At 41.2% G+C, this 22,264-nt stretch overlaps 1 protein-coding gene across 1 annotated transcript; it reads right to left on the bottom strand.

Annotated features, from left to right (window-relative positions):
- Nucleotides 1-4,431: 4,431 nt before the first annotated feature.
- Nucleotides 4,432-19,647, bottom strand: LOC137027859 (protein shisa-5-like). Its single transcript, XM_067396442.1, has 5 exons — nucleotides 19,484-19,647; nucleotides 19,100-19,274; nucleotides 6,789-6,913; nucleotides 6,497-6,688; nucleotides 4,432-5,773 (listed from the first exon to the last, which is right to left on the bottom strand). Exons 1-5 carry the CDS (start codon nucleotides 19,542-19,544, stop codon nucleotides 5,610-5,612), a joined length of 717 nt encoding a protein of 238 aa, XP_067252543.1. The 5' UTR covers nucleotides 19,545-19,647; the 3' UTR covers nucleotides 4,432-5,609.
- Between the last annotated feature and the right edge of the window lie 2,617 nt (nucleotides 19,648-22,264).

The following is a 22,264-nucleotide window of genomic DNA, read 5'->3' as shown; positions in this document are numbered from 1 at the left end:
TGGCTGAATAATGGACCGGAATTGTGTCACAATATGTCATCTATAATTTAAATGCCCCTCCCTCCCATGTGGGAACCTTTTTTATGTGAAACGAAAACGAAACGAAGTCCACTGGTGTAAGGATGCTGGTCAACTGGAAACCAGCTATTTTCAAAGCTAGTTAGGGTCGTTTACCTCACTATGTTTATGTATATGGTACTGACACGCATGCCAAACTTTAAACTTTAAAAGATACAGTAGAAATGATGTCACTATTCCCTTTGCAGCCTGGCTTTAATTCTGTAAGTCTTTTGATGTTTATATGCATCTTTTCTTCTCAACCCTGCTGAACAATGAGCATTTCATTGTCTGATGATCATGCATTAATTTCAAGATTTCCATAGTGTTGCATCATGGGCATTTCATAATTTTGGACTGTGTAGGGTCAGTTTAATCTCTCTTTTTGGCCCATTTTACATGTCGAATAAACTCAATAATCTGAATATAATGCGTTTTTCTCCTCATCAAAAAAATGCAATCTTAATAACAACTGTTAAGATTGAAGTGCCTTGGAAAATCAAATATATCATCTGAGCATGAACTATAACAATTGTGCACTCACTGTACAGAATTTAACAAATGTTGTATTCAAACAGTCAATGTTTATAATGATTTTAATTCATATTTTCTTATACATATTATTCATTTATGATTTTTCCTATCTTTTAAATCACGTAATCATATATCGATATTTCATATAGGATCATTTGTTTTATTTATATCCACATGTATATAGGCCAATGTTGGTTTTTTTCACTATGTACTTACATGTTCACATATTTTAGGATTATATATCTTAGTTATTTATGTTTTTGGACACATTGATGTTCCTTAGAATTGGTAGTATTGAATGACTGGCATAATACTTTTTCAGAAACCACACCTCGTCTATCTATTGTTGTCTCGTTTCATTTGACCCGTCACACTGACCTAGCTGTTACACCTGTGTATATATTTCTTGCTCTTGATCTGTTATTCACCTAGTCTGTCTTCTTGCTCTCTGATACAAAGGCCCTTTTGTTCTCTTCACAAACATTATTACTCAGATCCCAGATTATTCATTTCAGACTTAGACTGAAATTTCTTTTTCTAGTAGGTGAATGCAGACAGAGGAGCGAAAGTTCGGTCAAGACAGACATTTTCACTTCTCATAATGAATCAGCCACCTACAAGACCAGACAGCAGATACCACATGATTCTCGCTGGCAAATAAATTAAATGTAATTTAAATTCTGTTGCTTTTATATTAAAATAAATATGTCAAACATTTTTAAAAAGTGAAATTGCACGGACGAATTGAATGTTCAAGATCAACAGTAAGATCTATGACATGCATTTAGAAAACAGACTGGGTGAATTTTCATTTCATGCTAACTAATGCTCTTTTGAAACAACATTTCTAAATCAGTTCGAGGTCAAGCGTGTCATTCATCATGTTCAGGAACTCGTGATCAAAGCTGTGAGAGTTAGAGGAAAACTTTCCAGTGCAAGTTAAAATAAACCTTTGTGTGTCATTTTATTAATTACTCTGACGTCCGAGTCATTTAGCAAAGACTGCCAAAGTCATGTGATTTCAGTAAACAAGGCTTTGTTACGTCATAAGTGTTTCGAAATTTGTAAAATGTTTGCAACTGCTTTTAATCACTTAAAGGTGCTAAAGAGGATGTTTTGTTTTATACATTTTTGCAATATTACTTGAAACTGTCTTTACTAACTGATAAAAGACTATTTATTAGGTGCACTGAAAGGAATAATATTAATATACATCATCTGTGCACGAGGTAGGGCCTGAAAAACATCAGCCAATCGTTTACGCGATCATCCAGTAAACGATTGGCCCTCTGGCTTGTCAATCACTGCCATGACGTTCCTTGTGAGAGACGAGCGCGGCTGCGCGCTCCAGTTACTTTCCACACTCCACAGGCGCCGCATGCAATGTTTTTGTCAGGAGACAGGAGTAACAACTGCAGATTATGAGTTACCTGCGGTGAGTCCGACATAATGAATACACTAACACGACACAGCGAATGCCGGTGGTAAACACTCGTGTTCCAATACGAGTTTTGGGAGGCGTTCCTTCGAAGGAGGGGGGCTGTTCTTACGCATGCGCTCATTTCAAAAACTCAGTAACAGTCGACGAAAACATCCTCTCTATCACCTTTAATTAGAAGCACAGCATTTCAATTGTGTTCTGTTACAAATTGGGACTACTGAACACACATATAAAAGTTTATTTGAAAGTGCAAAGTATTATAAATCAAAAGGTGTAAATAAAGCTCTTTACTTGTATATTTAGGAAGTGTGTCCCATCAGATAATCAAAAGTTTGACTTCATGCCACTTGACCTGAACACTTGGGACAAACATAGGAAGTACTTAATGGGAGAAAGCAAATGGCTAAATGCAAACACTGCAAGTGTGGTTGGCCCTGTCCCAAATGGCACGCTTCATGCACTTAACAGTCTTGTGGACTTACAATGGCCGCCACGTGCCACAATCATCAAGTGCTCCTGAAGACCTTAGTTATCTGGTTCATTGTGTTTAATCAGGGGTGGATCTGATCTAGATCTCCAGGAGCAGGATTGAGCACATTAGGTGTCCCATTTGTCATTTTAGGTTTCAGAAGGGTGCACTTTTTTAATGCCGTAATAGCGCTTTGACTGTTGGATGGAAGTCTGCTGGCTTGGCAAAAGTGTGCTTCAAGGGTGCATACTGGCCACAAGGGGGCACTCACAAGCTCCCTTCTGAAACCTAAATTGACACATGGGACACACTACTGCCTTGTGTACACACTACACTACCGTAAGTGCATATGAAGTGTGCCATTTGGGACAGGGCCACTGTGGTGTTACGTCACAAATGTATGGACTAGTAGGAAGACTGCAAGTTTTTAGGGTGCCATTTGGGACGGGGCTGTTATTGGACCCTTTGATAGCAGTGAAGTGACAGTTCACTCACTTGTTTTCATTAATTTCTTCAAGTGGACTATATTAGTGGAGTAATGTAGAGAAGAGTGAATGAGGGTATATTTCAAACACAGTTCGACTGCACTGACCAGTTGGTGTATGACATCAAAGCACTATGAGACCAATTCGAAAGCAGCTCTCGTGATGCTTTGATGTCATACACTGATCGGTCTGCACAGTGCCGCTTTAAGTCAAACACACCTAGTGGTAGGTCACATGACAATACTACACAGATATATACTATATAGAAAATTCTTTTTAGCAGTTGCAAAGAAATTATATTTATTTAAAGATGTACCTGCCCAGACAGTATGCAATTCGGGACGCAGTATGGCTATGATGAGAGATGGCAGAGCCAATGAGTTGTGTAGCCCCGCCCCGTTCTGCAGAGCCCAGACCATAGACTGTAAGGCCCAGATTTGTTTGCATGTGTGCGTCTGACAGGAGAGGCATCCTTTATTTTACAGTACATTAATACATGGATGACTTTTTAAAAGTTGTCAAATTAACATGAAATTAAAAAAAAAAAAAAAAAAAAGGAAGGAGGTTAATCTTACAGTTAAAGGTGCAATGTGTACATTATTTATATATTGCAATTCGCAACTTCACCACTAGATGCCGCTAAAGTTCACACAATCCTCCTTTGAGACAGCAGAGCCAATCAAACTCTCAAGGTCCATTAAAGGATTAGTTCACTTTCAAATCAAAATTTCCTGATTATTTACTCACCCCCATGTCATCCAAGATGTTCATGTCTTTCTTTCTTCAGTTGAAAATAAATTACATTTCAGGATTTTTCTCCATACAGTGGACTTCAATGGAGCCCAAACGGTTGAAGGTCATTCACATGAACTGTTTCAAATGTGTTTTTAGTACCTTTATGGACCTTGAGAGTTTGGATAGCATCGCTGTCCATGGAGGCCTCACTGAGCAATTGGATTTCATCAAAAATATCTTAATTTGTGTTCCGAAGATGAATGAAGGTCTTACGGGTGTGGAACGACATGAGGGTGAGTAATTAATTACATTATTTTCATTTTTGGGTGAACTAACCCTTTAAGTAGGGAAAAAACTAGTCAGGTTGTGGAGAAGTTTATGGAGACCTAAAGCATTTTCCTCACAGTAACATCTAGTGGATGCAAGGAGGTGATGTTTGTATTTATTGTTTTGGACTACACTGGAGTATGTCAATACCACAGTAAATTAATAATGTAGTCATTCAGTAGTACCAAGCTATCAAAATAGCATTAGACTAAAACATGATTTCTGAGATCATGTTCAAAACATTAAGAAGAATTTCTCTCTACTAATCTGTGAAAAATAAGGGTAAAAACCATATACACAGAATTTAAAAATATTGAAATACATAAAAGTAGTCAAATATATAAAATACTCATTACAATTAGATTAATTATAAATAATACAAGCACTTTCTTTCTTATTTCTTTTTTATTTAACCAGTAGGGGGTCCCATAAACATTCAAGTGCTGTAACTTCACCAAACATTACATAAAAAACAGTCTAAAACCTTTAGGTGTATTTTTCTCCAGCAGGTTTGCTGTTAGTTGTCGACTTTGTTGAGTTTGAAGTTTTTTTGATGTCCTAGGACCTCCTTTAACTTCCCTTTTTCCCCTCTTTTTTTAAGAGACATTACAAAATATACTAACATCAAGCTTTTCAGATTTTGCACACATAGACATTAAATATAAAACAGCAGTAAGTTAAACATTTACAAAATCTTAAAAAAACAAAACAAAAAAACAATCAGAAAAGGAACTGTGAATGACTGTACAAAAAACATGTGGTTTGCTAATGCTTTTAAAGGTTGTTTTAATAAAATGTAACCCTTTTCTTACCCTGACAGCACAGGCCCACTTTTAAACTGCATCAGTCATTGTTGTTCAGACGCGACTTTAGACCCTCAAAGGAAAGAACTCAAAATGGAAAACTTGTTGACACTTTCTTTAAACAGAATGACATTTATGTTTCTGTGAGCGTTGTGCTGTTAACGGAAATTACCATTAACAAAGCTGAAATTACCATTAACAAAGATGAAATTACCATTAACAAAGCTGAAATTACCATTAACAAAGATGAATAAATGCTGTAGAAGTGCAGTTCATTATTAATTCATGTAGTTATAACTAATGAAGCTTATTGTAAAGTGTTACCAAGTAGATTTCAGTCTTTTTAGTATATCAAATTCTATCAAAGATATTATACAGTTCAATATTAGTATACTAATACTAGAAAAATGTATACTGAAAGTAAAAAACACTGAATATGTGTAGAAAAATTTTTTACTCGTAAAAACGCTAGTAAAAATTTCACATTTAATCACAAAGAAATGGCAAATAACATTGAGTTAAATGTGAAATTTTGAAAATTATATAGACTGAAACACTATTTTCTTTTAAAACTTATTCCACCAATCTTTGTTTTATCTACAACTTTACTTTTAAAGTGTCACAGAATGAAAACTAAACTGAAAGGACAGACTGAAAATAAAACAGAAATAACTGACAATAACACAATGTGTTTTGTACAATGTGTGAAACTGCGTCAACTTCCACAATCCAACAATGACTGATGTGACACTTGTGGTTTAGTAACAAGTCTTCGGTGGCTGCATGTAGGCGGGGTTATAGGCCGGCTGACTGAATTCCTCTGAGGGCAGATGAGCGGCACCGGGCTGCGCAGGCGGCTGCGTGGGGTACATGGCCTGACTTCCGGCATATGCAGCCTGACTGCTGGGATATCCAGGGCTCGCTGGGAATGGGAAAAGACACAAATTAATAATTTCCAAGGAAAATATCAGTATATGGTCTCACTCTGCCCAGTACTAGGTAACTTGTCAGTTACTTGTCAAAACAATAGTTACTTGAGTATTCGTGCTTTATGTTACTCTTTTAAAAAAACACAAAAAATAGTGTCAACTTTATTATCTGACAGATTCAATTCACAAGCTTGCAATTCAATTATCAATTTGATTCGATATCAATTAATTTGGATTAATATCAGACTCAGTACATGGCAAATTTTCTGTAACTATAATTAAACTAATGCTGTAAACAATTCAGGGAGTCAGCTGGTATTACATTAGTATATAGAAGGTTAATATTAGCTGATTTGTATACAAACACTTAAATTACACACAAGGAAGTTTTTACTAATAATAAAATTATAATACTAACTTTATAATTACATAACTATGTTTCTACTCCAATTAGTTTTTTTGAAATCTAAACGCTTAAATGGTGTCTGTCATAAAAACTTATTTAATATATATATGTATACCCAACATGTATGTACCCAACTAGTGTATGCAATCTCTAGTACAGGGGTGTAAACTCAGTTCCTGGAGGGCCACAGCCTGAATGCACCTTAAATGCACCTGATGTCCTTCAGGCTTATTTGAAAACTACTGTTGAACTAAACAGGAACTACAGGAAATTAGTTTTGCACTCCTGCTCCAATACTAAGTCTTCTTACCAACTGTGTGATATGGGGGTGGGGGTCCTGGTGCGTATGGCTGTCCCTGATATGGTCCCGTCTGCATAGGCTGACCGCCGTAGCCCGGATGAGTCGGCACAGGCTGGTATGCTGGATACTGAGCTCCCTGCATGACAGGCTGCTGAATGCATTGAGTATTCATGACTGTCGTTACATGCGTTCCTACCACAGCTGTCGGAAAAATGAGACAGAAAAATGAAAATTTTCATCACTTTATTACCAGTCTAAATAATGTAACATTGTAATGTTCTGTTGTCACTAAAACACTTACGTCGGGGTTTTTTGCACATTTTATAGATACAGCAGCAGGGGCAGCAGCAGCAGATGATGAACACAGTGCTGATGACCACAGTCCCCACTACTACTGACACAATGAGGGCAAGAGCATCGCCTTTGCTGTGGGACAGATTATGATAAAAATATGAAGCAACAAGCATTATAAACACTGTTTATCATGTTCTAGTACATTTCATCTTTAACCCTTGTGCGGTCTTCGTTTAGGGGCTACACTCGTGGTCTTCGGGGTCTCTGGAGACCCCAGGCAACAAAATGTAAATTTGTAACAATATAATATATTTTTTAAAAACCAATGTAATTTTACTCTGTTTATTAATGTTTTTACTACATGTAGTAATGTTACTACAGTTTTTGGAGGATTTGTGATATATTTTACATTTATATAAATAAATTAAAAATATATTTTTTTAAATAGGTTTTTATGCAAAAGCAGCTTTTTATGTAAAATTCACTTTATAAAAGGCTCAGATTTCTAACTTTGATTCATGTGGATAACATGGATGATTTGACATGGTTTAGTGTAAGATTTTTGCCAATCTTTTGGAAAATGCAGTTATAAAAGTAAAAAAAAAACCTATCACTTTTACCAATAGATGGCTGCAGAGCTCCACTATTTGCTATGTGCTATTTGAATAACTAAAAAGACATCTTTTCACAAGTTTTTTTTCAGTTGAATTCAAATCTAAATGTTATGAAATCACAATTATAACACTTTGTCAAAGTTTACCATTTTTTGTACGGAAAAAAAAAAATTCAGTTTTTCAATAATTCAATAATTTACTGCTTCCTGCTTCGATACAGTTCGGACGCTATTGCCTACAGCTCCGCGCTTTGCTCTATTGCTTTTATATTTTATCTCCTAATTTTAACTACAGCAAATAGGCACAGTGCTCAAACGACAAATCTTGGCACCAACAATATTTTTAACTGGAAGAATTGCTACAAAAAAGGGGAATTTTTATCCAACCAGCCTCCCACTGACGGCAGCCATCAGCTTACATTCCGGAGAAGGGAAAACACAGCTGCCTACATCCAAAGGGATTAGAAATAATATGCCTCCTCTGGTTGAAGAATCTACCTGCTGCACAAACTGCCACAGACGTCTACAAAGGATTGCAGTTCTTGAAACGAAGTTACTTGCGGGACTACCAAACCAGAAGGAACACACAACAGAGCTTCATCATGGACGTCCTAGGCACACAGTCGGTGAGTCCCATGAATCTAATGCCCCTAAACAGACCGTACTGAGTGCCGAAATTGATCAACATATTAATCGATGGCACACACAGGGAGCAAGACCCAAAGGCACTCGAGACATCAGATTGTCACGAGGCACACATTTTAATGCAGCTAACTGCCGCTCAAGGTTGAACAGTCAGCATCACTCAGCTCAGAGAGGAGCCGAGCCCAGGACTCTGATAGTGGGTGACTCTATTATCAGAAACATTAGCAGCAGGGATACAACTACATGCTGTCTTCCACAAGCAACAGTTTTTGATGTCAACAGGGAACTTAAGAGCATTCTGATGAAATATAAAACTGCAAAACGACTAATCATTCATGTGGGGAAGAATGATATTCGGAAGGAGCAGTCAGAACTCCTTAAGAGGGATTTCAATGAACTTTTTGAAATGCTTAAAAGACTAAAAGTTCAGTCGTTCATCAGTGGACCATTCCCAGCAAGAGGAACAAATAGATTTACACGGTTACTTGGTCTTAACACATGGCTGCAAAAAACCTGCAACTTAAAAGGACTGAATTTCATCGACAACTTCAATCTGTTCTGGAGTCAGAGACAACTGTTCACTCATGATGACCTGCACCCAAACAAACTGGGCTCAAGAGTGCTAAAGGACAATATCTACTTCTGCCTCCATCATCCTTCAGCAATGTGTGCAAATCCACTCAACCTGAATGGCACAAACACACCTGGACAGAGTACAACTGACCACAGGACTTCATTTCAGCACCTGAATGGACATGCGGTTGACACATCCCACAAGGTCAATGATAACACCACGCAGCCACAACAACCACTGCTCACACACACAATCCTGACTGAGCCCTGCCCACAGAGCTCACCGAGAGACAGTGACGTGTTAGAACTGCTCCAAGATTCAGCACCCAAGGACGACTTTCGGGAAAACAGCCAGGGAAGCCAGGACAACATATTACAGCCTACGGTAACACCAGAGCAACAGCCCCTCTCACCGGACATGTTATCCCTTTCTCCAGCATCCCCTCTTCTGTGCTTCTCAGAGAAAAAGGAGGAACTGGTGTATGCTGGAACCAAACTCTCCCACTCTTTTGCTGCGAGCCCCCAGATATCAACAAAAAAGCGTCAAGCCCCGAAACCACCAAAGCCTGTGGGCCCAGCTCGCCCTTCTCCTCCTCCTCCTGTGAGAGCTCTTCTGCCCCTGCCACAACGCCAGGCCCCTCAACCTCCTCCGTCTGTTCTAGGTGAACCAAAAACAACTGATAACAGCTCTCAGTGATGTGTGTCGGGTCCCCGCTATGATAACAGTGACTTTATCAAATGTTTACAGAACAAGTGGGAACCCAGTGTGCCTGTAGCTTTCTCTATTTCTGTTTTATTACGTTATAGAAAGCCTAAGGCCTTCTCAAACCGTTTGGCAAAGCCATTTAATCTGCTACCTATTACACGTCAAACTAAGATTACTGTAGAGACAGAAAGTAAGACTGTTAAGTTAGCACTTTTAAACATCCGCTCACTTAAAAATAAATCACTTCTAGTCAATGACTTAATAACCACAAACAACCTAGATTTTATTCTTCTGAATGAAACATGGCTTGAAGACAGCTGCAGTGCAACAATCCTGAATGAAACAGCCCCTCCTAACTTTACTTTTATGAGTGTCTGCAGAGCTGTTAGGAGAGGTGTTGCTGCTCTATTTAAAGATGTCTATCAATGCAAGCAAGTGTCATTTGGTGATTACTTGTCTTTCGAATACTTGGGTATTGTGTTAAAAGGTGCTCCTCGCATTCTACTTATAGTTATCTACAGGCCTCTAAAATACTCTCCAGCCTTTGTGGAGGACTTTACAGAACTGTTATCAGCAATTTCTTCTGAGTTTGACTGTTTTGCTATTACTGGGGACTTTAACATCCACATAGAAAATTCAGAATCCAATATGGCAAAAGAAATCATAACTGTTTTGAATACTTTTGATCTGACTCAACATGTACATGGACCTACACACAATCGTGGACACACTCTAGATTTAATTATTAGTAAGGGTCTAAACATTTCATCCATTATCATTAAGGATGCAGCGCTATCTGATCATTTCTGTATTTTCTTTGATTTATTGATCTCTCCAACTGTTGAAGCTAGATCTATCTCGGTCAAAAAGCGATGCTTAAATGAGAATACTAGTGCACTGTTCATGAAGGCTATATCTTTAACACCAAGCATATCTGCAGACTCTGTTGATTTTCTCCTTGATTCTTTTAACTCAAAAGTACAGAATGTCATTGATAACATTGCTCCTGTGAAAGTCAGGAAGAAAAGTGGCAGACAAAAATCACCATGGAGAAACTCAACAGCAGTGCAAAATATGAAAAGACAATGCAGAAAAGCTGAGCGCATGTGGTGAAAGACAAAACTTGAAATCCATTATAACATCTATAAAGATATTCTTCATGCTTTCAATGTGAAATTAGGCAAAGCTAGACAGACCTTCTTCTCAAATATTATAAACAAAAACTTAAACAACACCCGCACTCTTTTTGCTACAGTAGAGAGACTAACAAACCCCCCCAAGTCAGATTCCCAGTGAAATGCTCTCAGACATCAAATGCTGTGAGTTTGCTTCCTTCTTCTCTGAGAAAATTAATAATATCAGAAAGGCGATTAGCACATCCTTGAGCTGCACTGGGGTAAAACAGATCAGATCACAACATCAGAAAGCAGCTATTATGTCTGTTTTCGAATCAATTGATGGTAAAATTTTGGAAGAAACAGTACAGCACCTTAAAACATCAACCTGCGCACTTGACACACTTCCCACATCTTTTTTCAAAAGTGTGTTTAACTGTTTAGAAGCCGATCTCCTAGAAGTGGTAAATGCCTCACTTCTCTCTGGGACTTTTCCAAAATCCCTGAAAACTGCAGTTGTCAAGCCCCTCCTGAAAAAGAGCAATCTGGATAACACCATATTGAGCAACTACAGGCCAATTTCAAATCTTCCTTTCATAGGCAAGATCATTGAAAAAGTTGTTTTCAATCAGCTGAACAAGTTCCTAAGCTTGAATGGATACTTTGACAACTTTCAATCTGGTTTCCGACCGCATCACAGCACAGAGACAGCACTCATAAAGATAATAAATGATATTCGCCTTAACACAGATTCAGGTAAATTAACAGTGCTGGTTCTACTCAACCTCAGTGCTGCGTTTGACACTGTCGATCACAACATTCTTCTTGACAGACTGGAAAACTGGGTTGGGCTTTCTGGGATGGTCCTAAAATGGTTCAGGTCATACTTAGAAGGGAGAGGTTATTATGTGAGTATCGGTGACCATAAGTCTGAGTGGACATCCATGATATGCGGAGTCCCTCAAGGTTCAATTCTTGCACCCCTCCTGTTCAACCTATATGTGCTGCCACTGAGCCAAATAATGAGAAAGAACCAAATTGCATATCACAGCTATGCAGATGACACCCAGATTTACCTAGCCCTATCACCTAACGACTACAGCCCCAATGACTCCCTGTGCCAGTGCATTGATGAAATTAAAAATTGGATGTGTCTAAACTTCCTTCAGTTAAACAAAGACAAAACTGAAATCATTGCATTTGGAAACAAAGATGAAGTTCTCAAAGTGAACATGTACCTTCACTCTAGGGGTCAAAGAACTAAAAATCAAGTCAGGAATCTTGGTGTGATTTTGGAGTCTAGATGCTTTGTCTCCAGTCAAGACTTAGAGAAACTTGTTCATGCTTTCATCACCAGCCAGGTGGATTATTGTAATGGGCTCCTCACTGGTCTTCCCAAAAAGACCATAAGACAGCTGCAGCTCGTACAGAATGCTGCTGCCAGGATTCTGAGCAGAACCTGAAAACATGAACACATCACACCAGTCCTCAGGTCCTCAATCACTCAATGGCCTAGGACCTCAATACATTGCAGATATGCTCATAGAATATAAACCTAACAGATCACTCAGATCATCAGGATCAAGTCATTTAGAAATACCAAGGGTTCACTCAAAGCAGGGAGAGTCTGCTTTTAGCTGTTACGCCAGCCGCAGCTGGAACCAGCTTCCAGAAGAGATCAGGTGTGCTCCAACTGTAGCCACATTCAAATCCAGACTCAAAACACATCTTTTTATCTATGCATTTGCTGATTGAGCACTGTGCTATGTCCGAACTCTTTGCACTTTATTTTATACGTATTATCTTTTTATTCTTTTAATTCCTTTTCCTGTTTTTATTTAATTTTTAATGTATTTTATATCTTTTATGTATCATCTTGTTATTCTGACTTTTGATGCATTTTAAATATTGCTGTCTGGTTGAAAGAACTGGGAGAAACTGTGTTTATCAGTTTGAAGTGCCTTAACAGGTAGCAGTCCTGTTGGATGAGGAAGATCCATTCTGATCCGCTCTGATGAATAGATCCGTTTAGATCCAACTCTGATGGACGACAACAACAACAACAACAACAACAAACTCCCTGAGACTTCCTAGCTCTTCCATCCAGATAGCAAAATTCTTTGTTTTTACTGTTATTTCTATTCCTTATGTTCTATTTTTATTATTCTTTTTTATGTAAAGCACTTTGAATTACCATTGTGTATGAAATGTGCTATACAAATAAAATTGCCTTGCCTTGCCTTGCCTTGCCTAATATCATCAATAATGTAATCTCCGGAGACCCCCCTTAGAAACTGGACAAAATCCATCCTCAAAATCAGAAACAACGCACAACGCACAACACACATAGACAGAAATGAAACCATGTCAAATTATCCATGTTATCCACATGAATGAAAGTTAGAAATCTGGGCCTTTTATGAAGTGAATTTTACATAAAAAGCTGTTTATGCATAAAAACCTATTTTTAAAAATATTTGTTAATTTATTTTATATAAATTTAAAATATATCACGAATCCTCCAAAAACTGCACAAATGTTGAGTAAAAACATTAACAGAGTAAAATTACATTGGTTTTTAAAAAATATATTCTATTGTTACAAAATTACATTTTCTATTACTCCAGAGACCCCGAAGACCACGAGCGTAACTTTCTTTTTTTACACTAACATAAAAACAGATATCATCATATCGTGCCATTTGGACAAAGTGAACAGTTTTTTTTATTTGAGCAAACCCCGAAGACCACATAAGGGTAAAAATCTTATTTATATATTATAATTTTATTAATTAGTTTTATTTATTTAAATGTTATTTATTTTCCCATGTATCTGCAGTTAGTTTGGAGATTGGACATTTAAATTCACTTCTAGACACTACATAAAGGTTCTTTATTGGCATCTACTGTTTTATGAAGAACCTTTACACAAATGGTTCTTCAGATTGTTAAAATACTGTTGACACTAAGAAAAAAAATATATTTTTAGGGCTTGCATTTTTAAGGGCTAAAATTTTAGTTTAGTTTATATTTGAGCTGTGAATGTTTCAATTCCAAACATTTTCATTATTAAAAAGTCAAAATCCATATTCACCTTTCAGATTTCACTTCCAAAATATTAATTCTGTTTAAAAATACAACCTGTCATATTCAATAGGCAATTTTCCATCCATTTTTATTTCGCTTTACAAATTTGAATGCATTAAAATACAAGCACGGTTAAAGCACCGCATATTTTTTTTACAATTAGTGAAATTCAACAAGCTTTTTGTTTCAAACACATTTGTCATTATTTTACTTTCATAGAAAATCCTCATTTGGAACGTTATTCTCTAGATTGTGGAGCAGATTTTGAGTACGCCGTTTTTGATTGTATCTTCCAAAATAAAACATTTGTAGCATTAATATTTTAGTTTCTTGCATATTATAGGTAGTAAATAAAAAGCATCTGTTAATTCACTCTGATGCTGCTTGAAATGCATATGACTTTTATTTTGTGGAACACACAAGGATTTACTGTTAAAATTTAAAAGCTGCCCTCTTCTGTATAATGAAAACACATTGTACTTTTCTTAATACAAGCACAATGCAACTAACCACACCATATCAAGCCGGGATTCAAACCCAGGGTCGTAGTTGCAAACTCAGCCTCTAACATATATAGGCTTGGTTTCACAGACAGGGTTTAGATTAAGCCAGGAGTAGGCCTTAGTTAAATTAGTATATTTAAATAGCTTTTATAAACATGCCTTATAAAAACATTCTGGCGTGCATCTTGACAAAAAAAACAAGCACAGAAGCAGGCTGAGGCCATCAGTCATGTCATGCCACGGCGGTCCGCTGCTGCCTCCACCCAGCCGCCCGTGGCTCAGCCTCAGCCCGCTCGTCGCCGAGGGCGCCCGCCTGCATCGTCCTCCGCCCCTGCTAAAATGGCAAAGCAGCAGCCTACACCAGCCAGGCAGCAGGGTGCCGGTCGCGGGCGTGGTGCCCAGCCCGTATCCGCTAAGCCCGGTGGTAAACGCAAGAGCAAAACACGGCACTGAGACGGGCAACCTGGAGGGGAAGGATCTTGCTCTTCGGGAGAGTTTTCCACCATCTCTCCCACCCCTGGAGGAGGGCCGGGGTGAATTTGTGTTTGTCTGTCCACCGCCGCTGGCTCTCCGGAGTCCAGCTGTACCCACTTTTTCACAAAAAGAGCAGTTTCCTCAAACTCCAGGTCACAACAAGGTGTGTCTGCCAGTGTGCCAGGCCCCGCCTCGCCGCTGGCAGCTCCCTCCCCATTCGCCAGCAGGCGGCAGTGTGATGGCGCAGACCGCGTCCCGTGCGCCGTCTCCCATGCACACTGCTGCCTCGCAGAGTCCGACCCCACTCCGGGCCGCTCCCAAGCCGTCTGAGTCGGGTCCCTCTCTGCCTTGCTGCCCCACCCCCGGTGCGTCTGTGGTGCCTTTGGTCCCGCTGGCTCAGTGTCTGGAAGCGTGGATAGCGCTCCCCAGCCTGTCCAGTTGGCTCATTCGTACTATCAGACTCGGCTATGCGATTCAGTTCGCCCGGCGTCCCCCGGTCTTCAGGGCTGTCCACTTCACTCAGGTGTCGTTGGACAGTGCACCTGTTCTCCGGGTGGAGATTGCTGTCCTCCTGGCGAAGGATACAATCAAGCCGGTCCCTCCAGCCGATATGAAGTCGGGGTTCTACAGCCCCTACTTCATTGTACCGAAAAAGGGCGGTGGGCTACGGCCAATCCTGGACCGTCCCCAGGATTGGTTTGCAGCAATAGACCTGAAGGACGCGTACTTTCATGTCTCGATTCTGCCTCGACACAGACCCTTCCTCCGGTCTGTGTTCGAGGGTCGGGCATGTCAGTACAAAGTCCTACCCGACATGGTTGTAGCTCCCAGCCGGTTGGGTCTTCAGGTCAACTGGGACAAGAGCAAACTCGCCCCCGGGCAGAGGATCTCTTGTCTCCGTCTCGAGCTAGACTCGGTCGCACGGACTGTCGGTGTTGAACTGCCTGAGCTCGCTCAAGTGCAGGACAGCGGCTCCACTGAAAGATTTTCAGAGGCTCCTGGGGCATATGGCATCTGCAGCCGCGGTAACGCCGCTCGGATTGCTTCATATGAGACCGCTTCGACACTGGCTCCGCGGCCGGGTCCCGAGATGGGCGTGGCAGTGTGGCACGCTCCGTGTCCCCGTGACACCGAGCTGCCGTCGCACCCTTGTCCGGTGGTTGGACCCTTCGTTCCTGTGGGCCGGAGTACCCCTCAAACGAGTATCCAGGCACGCTGTGGTCTCCACAGATGCCTCTGCCACGGGATGGGGGGCCACGTACAACGGGCATGCAGTGGCAGGTCTTTGGACGGGGCCTCAGCTGCATTGGCATATCAATTGCCTCGAGTTGCTAGCGGTTAGTCTTGCGCTGGCCCGCTTCAAGAAGCTGCTGTCAGGCAAGCACGTTCTAGTCCGCTCACACAGCACTGCGGCCGTTGCGTACATCAACCGTCAAGGTGGTTTACGCTTTCGTCGCATGTCGCAACTCGCCCGCCATCTCTTGTTGTGGATTCAGAAGGATCTGAGGTCCCTTCGGGCCACTCGTGTCTCAGGTGTGCTCAACCGTGCGGCAGACGAGCTGTCACGGCAGCCTCCACTTGCGGGCGAGTGGCGGCTCCACTCCCAGGCGGTCCAGCTGATTTGGCAGCATTTCGGCGAGGCCCAGGTAGTCCTGTTTGCCTCCCCAGAAACTGCCCACTGCCAGTGGTTTTATTCCCTGACCGGCGGCACGCTCGGCACGGATGCCCTGGCACACAGATGGCCCCCGGGTCTGCGCAAATATGCGTTTCCCCCAGTGAGCCTTCTCGCACAACTCCTGTGCAAGGTCAGGGAGGACGGGGAGCAGGTTCTGTTAGTGGCTCCGTACTGGCCCACTCGGACCTGGTTCTCAGACCTCATTCTCCTCGCGACAGTCCCTCCCTGGCCGATTCCTCTGAGGAAGGACCTCCTGACTCAGAGACGGGGCACCCTGTGGCACCCGCGTCCCGATCTATGGAACCTCCACGTGTGGTCCCTGGACGGGATGCGGAGGTTCTGAGTGATCTCCCGCAAGTGGTCGTAGACACCATCACTTCCGCTAGAGCTCCTTCCACTAGGAGTCTCTATGCGTTGAAGTGGAACCTGTTCGTCGAATGGTGCGCCTCTCGCCGAGAGGACCCCCGATCATGTTCGGTCGGATCCGTGCTTTCCTTTCTGCAAGAAGGGTTGGAGCGAAGGCTGTCTCCCTCCACCCTGAAGGTGTATGTCGCTGCTATCGCTGCACATCACCACACAGTTGAGGGTAAGTCCCTGGGCAAACACGATCTGATCGTCAGATTCCTGAGGGGGGCGAGGAGACTAAATCCTCCTCGCCCTTCCTCCGTACCCTCTTGGGATCTGACCCTGGTTCTCACAGCTCTCCGGGGACATCCCTTTGAGCCTTTGCGATCAGTTGACCTAAAATTAATGTCTCTCAAGACGGTTCTTCTGGTTGTATTGGCTTCCCTGAAGAGGGTAGGGGATCTGCATGCATTTTCGGTCGACGAAACGTGCCTAGAATTCGGGCCCGGTGATTCTCACGTTATCCTGAGACCCCGGCCTGCCCAAGGTTCCTACCACTCCCTTCAGAGATCAGGTAGTGAACCTGCAAGTGCTGCCCTCGGAGGAGGCAGACCCAGCCCTAGCTTTGCTCTGTCCCGTCCGCGCTCTGCGCGTTTACGTGGACAGAACGCGAAGCTTCAGGACCTCAGATCAGCTCTTCATCTGTTACGGAGGCCAGCAGAAGGGAAAGGCTGTCTCCAAGCAGAGGATGGCCCACTGGATAGTGGATGCCATCGCCTTGGCGTACGAATCCCAGGGCGTGCCTTGCCCGCTCGGGTTGAGAGCCCACTCCACCAGAGGGGTGGCCTCTTCCTGGGCGCTGGCTCATGGCGCCTCGCTGACAGATATCTGTAGAGCTGTGGGCTGGGCGACACCAAACACGTACGCTAGGTTTTATAGCCTACGTGTAGAGCCGGTATCCTCACGTGTACTCGCATCCACTAGTCGGTAGACGTGTTGTACCCACTCTAAGTGTCGGCTTGCAATGCCATTCCCGCCACTGGCCGGATACGTGCATACTTTCACTCCAGTCGTGTTCCCCGCTTGGCGAACCCTGTCGAGTTCCTCCGCCTCCCCCTTCGGCTCGGACATTGCGGAGTGTCTGATGCCAGGCCTACATCCGTCGCTGACGCTGTCTGTTGGCTGGGGCCCGTACGTCGTGACCCCTCTACGTGAGCGGTCCCATATGTGTATTTTCCACGGTTTAAAACTCCCTACGGGCCGAGTCCGTGTCTTTCCCTTAGCAGAGCCAGCTCTGCTGTCACCTGTCAGATGAGTCTCCCCCTACCAGGTGGAGCCATCCCAGGGACTCCACATGCGTACTGCCCCCCGGGCCAGTCCATATGTGTATTCCCACGTAAACTCCTCCCCCATTGGGTAGGTAGTGGTCTCCGCAGCGTCCCTTACGGGTTCGCTTCCCCAGTGTAGTCTAGTTTACTTAGTGGGTATTGGTTAGACAGCAGTAGACTCTCTCGGTGTAAGCTCGCCCCCTTCACCGCCAGCTGGTGCTATGGGCGGCTGAGCTTGCGCTGGGCACTGGAAGGGGTTTCGTAACTGTGGCGCTTTAGTTGGGATCCCAATTCGTCGGTCACTACTGACGTACGTCGAACGTGACCGACTGAAAGGGAACGTCTCGGTTACGTATGTAACCCTCGTTCCCTGAAGGAGGGAACGGAGACGTACGTCCCGTCGCCACAGTTTCTGTACCCTCGCTGTAGCGCGGACACCAGTTGTCTCCTCAGCGAAAAACAGAGTGCGATTGCATCTGCTTCCTATTTATATACACCTGTCGGGGGCGGTGCGCTTTATGCAAATATCGCACGCCAATTCCATTGGCTTGTTTTAGTTTACACGAAGATGATAGGGCTCTCTAAGCGATATCCCAATTCGTCGGTCACTACTGACGTACGTCTCCGTTCCCTCCTTCAGGGAACGAGGGTTACATACGTAACCGAGACGTTTAGTAAAACAACCACAACCTGTGTAGGAAACGATGTTTGGAGCAGCAGAGGGGAAGACAAAACCTCAAGTAACACAGAAAAACATTACAAAAGTCAATTTGATAATAAGGTTTCAGGTTTCCTGATAGCACATGTACGTCTGTAAGCTTTTGCTGTTTACAAACATCTGATAGACGTCTTTAAGATGTCAGTTTTACAAACATTCTAAATCATAAACATCTTCTAAAGGTCTATTTGACATCTGACAGGAAAAGTCTTACAGACTTAGATGAGCAAATACTCTAAAAAAATCTTCCAGATGTAAACATGCACATCAAAGAGACGTCTACGAGATGTACGTGTGCTATCAACAATTAGATTAAAAGAAAATTTTTTAGAAAAAAACATTAACTTACTACTTATTTCAGAAGAAATCACTATTTTATGGTTCATCGATTTATCATGTAGCCTGCTTTTTAAACACTTATTAGACTTCAAAATGTATCCCCTTTTGCTCAGCAGGCGTAAGATAAACATGTGAAGTTGTGTAAAAAGGACTTTAGAGTTTTAAGTATTAGGACAGAAACTACTTAAAATGTCTTACATATTGCACATGTTTTGATCATGATTGGATAACTTCAAACGTTCACTGGAGCAGCAGAATCTGTGATCGCAGGTCCCACAGCAGTGCTCCTGGTACCAAATACTGTTGCCGCAGCTAATCGAGGGCTTGTACTCGTTACTGCTGGTGATGTAGCTTCTACAGTCATCACCAAAACCTTAAAGAAAGAGGGGAAATGTCACACATTTTATAAAAACAAACAACTGATATATTTTAAAGTAGGCCTATCAGAAAATTTAGGTGCATTTTAAGTAAAAGTGCTGAGTAAATTATTTATTTTTATACTTGACAGCCATCGGTAAACCGCCCACAAAAACAAGTCTAAAAGTGTTTCTTTAGATTTTTGTAACAGGCCGTCTAACTTACCGACTGTGACCGTGAATAAACACGCAGACAGAAGCACAAGAACCGCGACGGTGGAGGCCATTGCACTGCACTTCCTCTTCAATACCTCACTACCTTCTTCTGAGGATGATGCCTACAGCATTACCAAACCCTGCTGAAGACTCGTGAATACTAAATTAGTAGGTGGCTGAATAAGGAACTGACTGGGTTCATTTTTCCTGTTTTTGTTCATCAACTGCACAGTGAAATGAAAGTGAAAGAAAAAAAACTTGTGAAACATATCTGAATGTACATATCTGAAAATCACAAAGAATTTCTATGAATCTGTTTTTGTTGTTCACCTTTAAGAACAAAGATTTTATATGAAAAGGGATTATTACAGTCTCATTTGAAGCTCCAAGTGCCTGATTTGTTTGATACAGAATAAGGCTCAAAACGTAGGCTATGATCATTTTTAAGAGGCTGCAAATTTTTTTTTTTTCCCACACATGGAGATGTTACATGGGCGTAGGTTTGGTCTCAGCTTTGGTGGGGACACTAAGTTTTGGGTGACAACATATTTTTTAAGAATTCTGCGAATTACATTGCACAAACCAAAAGTAAAACTGCCCACCTAATGAAGAAGGGTTGGCTCTCCACAGAGCAAAAAATTATAATTTTATTTCATTTTTCGTGTTCGCATAAATGAGGAAAAAACAACGTTACGGACAGTTCTCCGTTACGGATGTGACCGGTCTGAAAGCGGCACATTAGACTGCTTTAAAACTTTCACAGAGACCTCAAGCAGGCATTTAAACCACCAAATATTGAAATCTGGGATACCAGTATAAGACTTCACAATTTATCAACATTTTACTTAAGTTTATACCAGGGCTTAAAAACGAAAAAAAAAAAATTAAATCACTCCACTCCGAGCAGAATCGGTATTTTAACGTTTCTGTTCCAGCGTTCCTTCTGTATTATAAACGTTCTGAAACTGGTTTGATTAAAAAAATAAAGGTTAATAACATTTGATGTTATTATTGAATAATATTTGGCTAGTAGGCCTATATATGCTATAATGTTTAGTGATTTGATATCACAGACTAAATACCGGCAGGCAGGAATAACTATAGGCTAATTTACTCATTAAAACCAAAGATGTTCATCAGTGGTTGTACGTCAAGAGCAAGGACACGTTGTGATGTTATATTAACTTTTAAACATAAATCAGTTTAATCGATTCCTCAGTGGATAACTTACGTTTCACAGGCATATTCTCCATCTGTAAATGTTAGAAAGTCAAGAAAATGTTTCTATTTTGTGTGGACGGGCCTAAACTTCTGTGAACAAGAACCGCCGTCCGCATGCGCGCCAAACAGACGGAGCTAAACTGAATAGGAGCGCAATAATTCTGACTAAAATATACATTTTTCAAACCTAAAACTAAATGTATTTTTATGATAGCAGTAACTGTAAAGTGACAGTTGTAGGGTAATCAAAATAACCTAATTATTAGTCTGTGCTTTTGTTTTTCTTTATTTTCATTTTTTGTTTAGTGAATTTAAATTCTGCTTTAAAAAGCATTATTTTGTTTTAAGATTGTAATATGATTTTTTGGCCATATCGCACAGCACTACATTATGGCATGCTTTAAATGCTGAATTTTCCATTTAGCTAAGCAGTGATGATACATTATTATATCACTTGTTTAATGGATATTTAATAATTACATTCAGTCCTGTATTTCTAATACGGTTCGTTTGTGTCTGTGTGTTGACTCTGCGTTCACCTGTGTGCTGATTCAAAAGACTGCTTATGAGCATTATGAATCTTTTGAGTCGAATTAGTGATTCGGATCGCGTATCAAACCACAAAAACTGCTGAAATCACGTGACTTTGGCGCCCCGAATCACAGATTTGATTTGTAAAGCTCCGAAGCTTCATGAAACAGTGTTCTGAAATCGGCCATCACTAGATTTTGTTAAAATGTCATTATTTTGTTTTTTTGGCGCACAGAAAATATTCTTATCGCTTTATAATATTAAGGTAGAACCAATGTACGCAAATGAACTGATTTAAAAATGTTTTTAGTACCTTTATGGATCTTGAGAGAGGAAGTACCATTACTGGCGATTCAGGCCTCACTGAGCCATCAGATTTAATCAAAAATATCTTAATTTGTCTTCCGAAGATAAACAAAGGTTTTAGGGGTGTGGAACGACATGAGGGTGAGTAATAAATGACATCATTTTCAAAGATGTCTGACGCATGTTGCTTTTTCAAATGCACAATATGAGCAACTCAAACTCGCAGTGCTTTCAGATGGATTAGCATTTGGAGGCATTCATTGACAAGCCCTGCATACAAAAAATAATCGCAGTCTTTGCAATTTCATAATCACACTAAACCAAATCGTTCAAGCACGATTTCAATGTTATTTTTCTAATTGTCCGATTAATTGTGCAGCCCTAAAGATTAAAGGTGCCATCGAACGTTTTTTTTACAAGATGTAATATAAGGTGTCTAAGGTGTCCCCTGAATGCATCTGTGAAGTTGCAGCTCAAAATACCCCATAGATTTGTTTTAATTATTTTTCTTAACTGCCTATTTTGAGGCATAATTAGAAATGCACTCAGGTTGCGCATTCAGGCTGCGGCCCCTTTAATGGCTCGCGCTCTCCGCCCCCTCCCGAGCTCTCGACTCTATCATTGCGTAAACAAAGTTCACACAGCTAATATAACCCTCAAAATGGATCTTTACAAAGTGTTCGTCATGCAGCATGTCTAATCGCGTAAGTACAGTGTTTATTTTGATGTTTAC

Source organism: Chanodichthys erythropterus, chromosome 10, assembly GCF_024489055.1.
Source record: "Chanodichthys erythropterus isolate Z2021 chromosome 10, ASM2448905v1, whole genome shotgun sequence".
NCBI classification, from domain to species: domain Eukaryota; kingdom Metazoa; phylum Chordata; class Actinopteri; order Cypriniformes; family Xenocyprididae; genus Chanodichthys; species Chanodichthys erythropterus.
This window is presented reverse-complemented; position numbering and strand designations above follow the sequence as displayed.

Excerpts from the sequence above, each read along its gene's own strand:
- LOC137027859 (XM_067396442.1), bottom strand. The coding sequence starts at position 19,544 with ATGGCCTCCACCGTCGCGGTTCTTGTGCTTCTGTCTGCGTGTTTATTC. Across the intron at positions 6,689-6,788 it reads AATGTGCAAAAAACCCCGAC|CTGTGGTAGGAACGCATGTA; the intron begins GTAAGTGTTTTA and ends TTTTTCCGACAG. Across the intron at positions 5,774-6,496 it reads ACCCCCATATCACACAGTTG|CGAGCCCTGGATATCCCAGC; the intron begins GTAAGAAGACTT and ends TCCCATTCCCAG.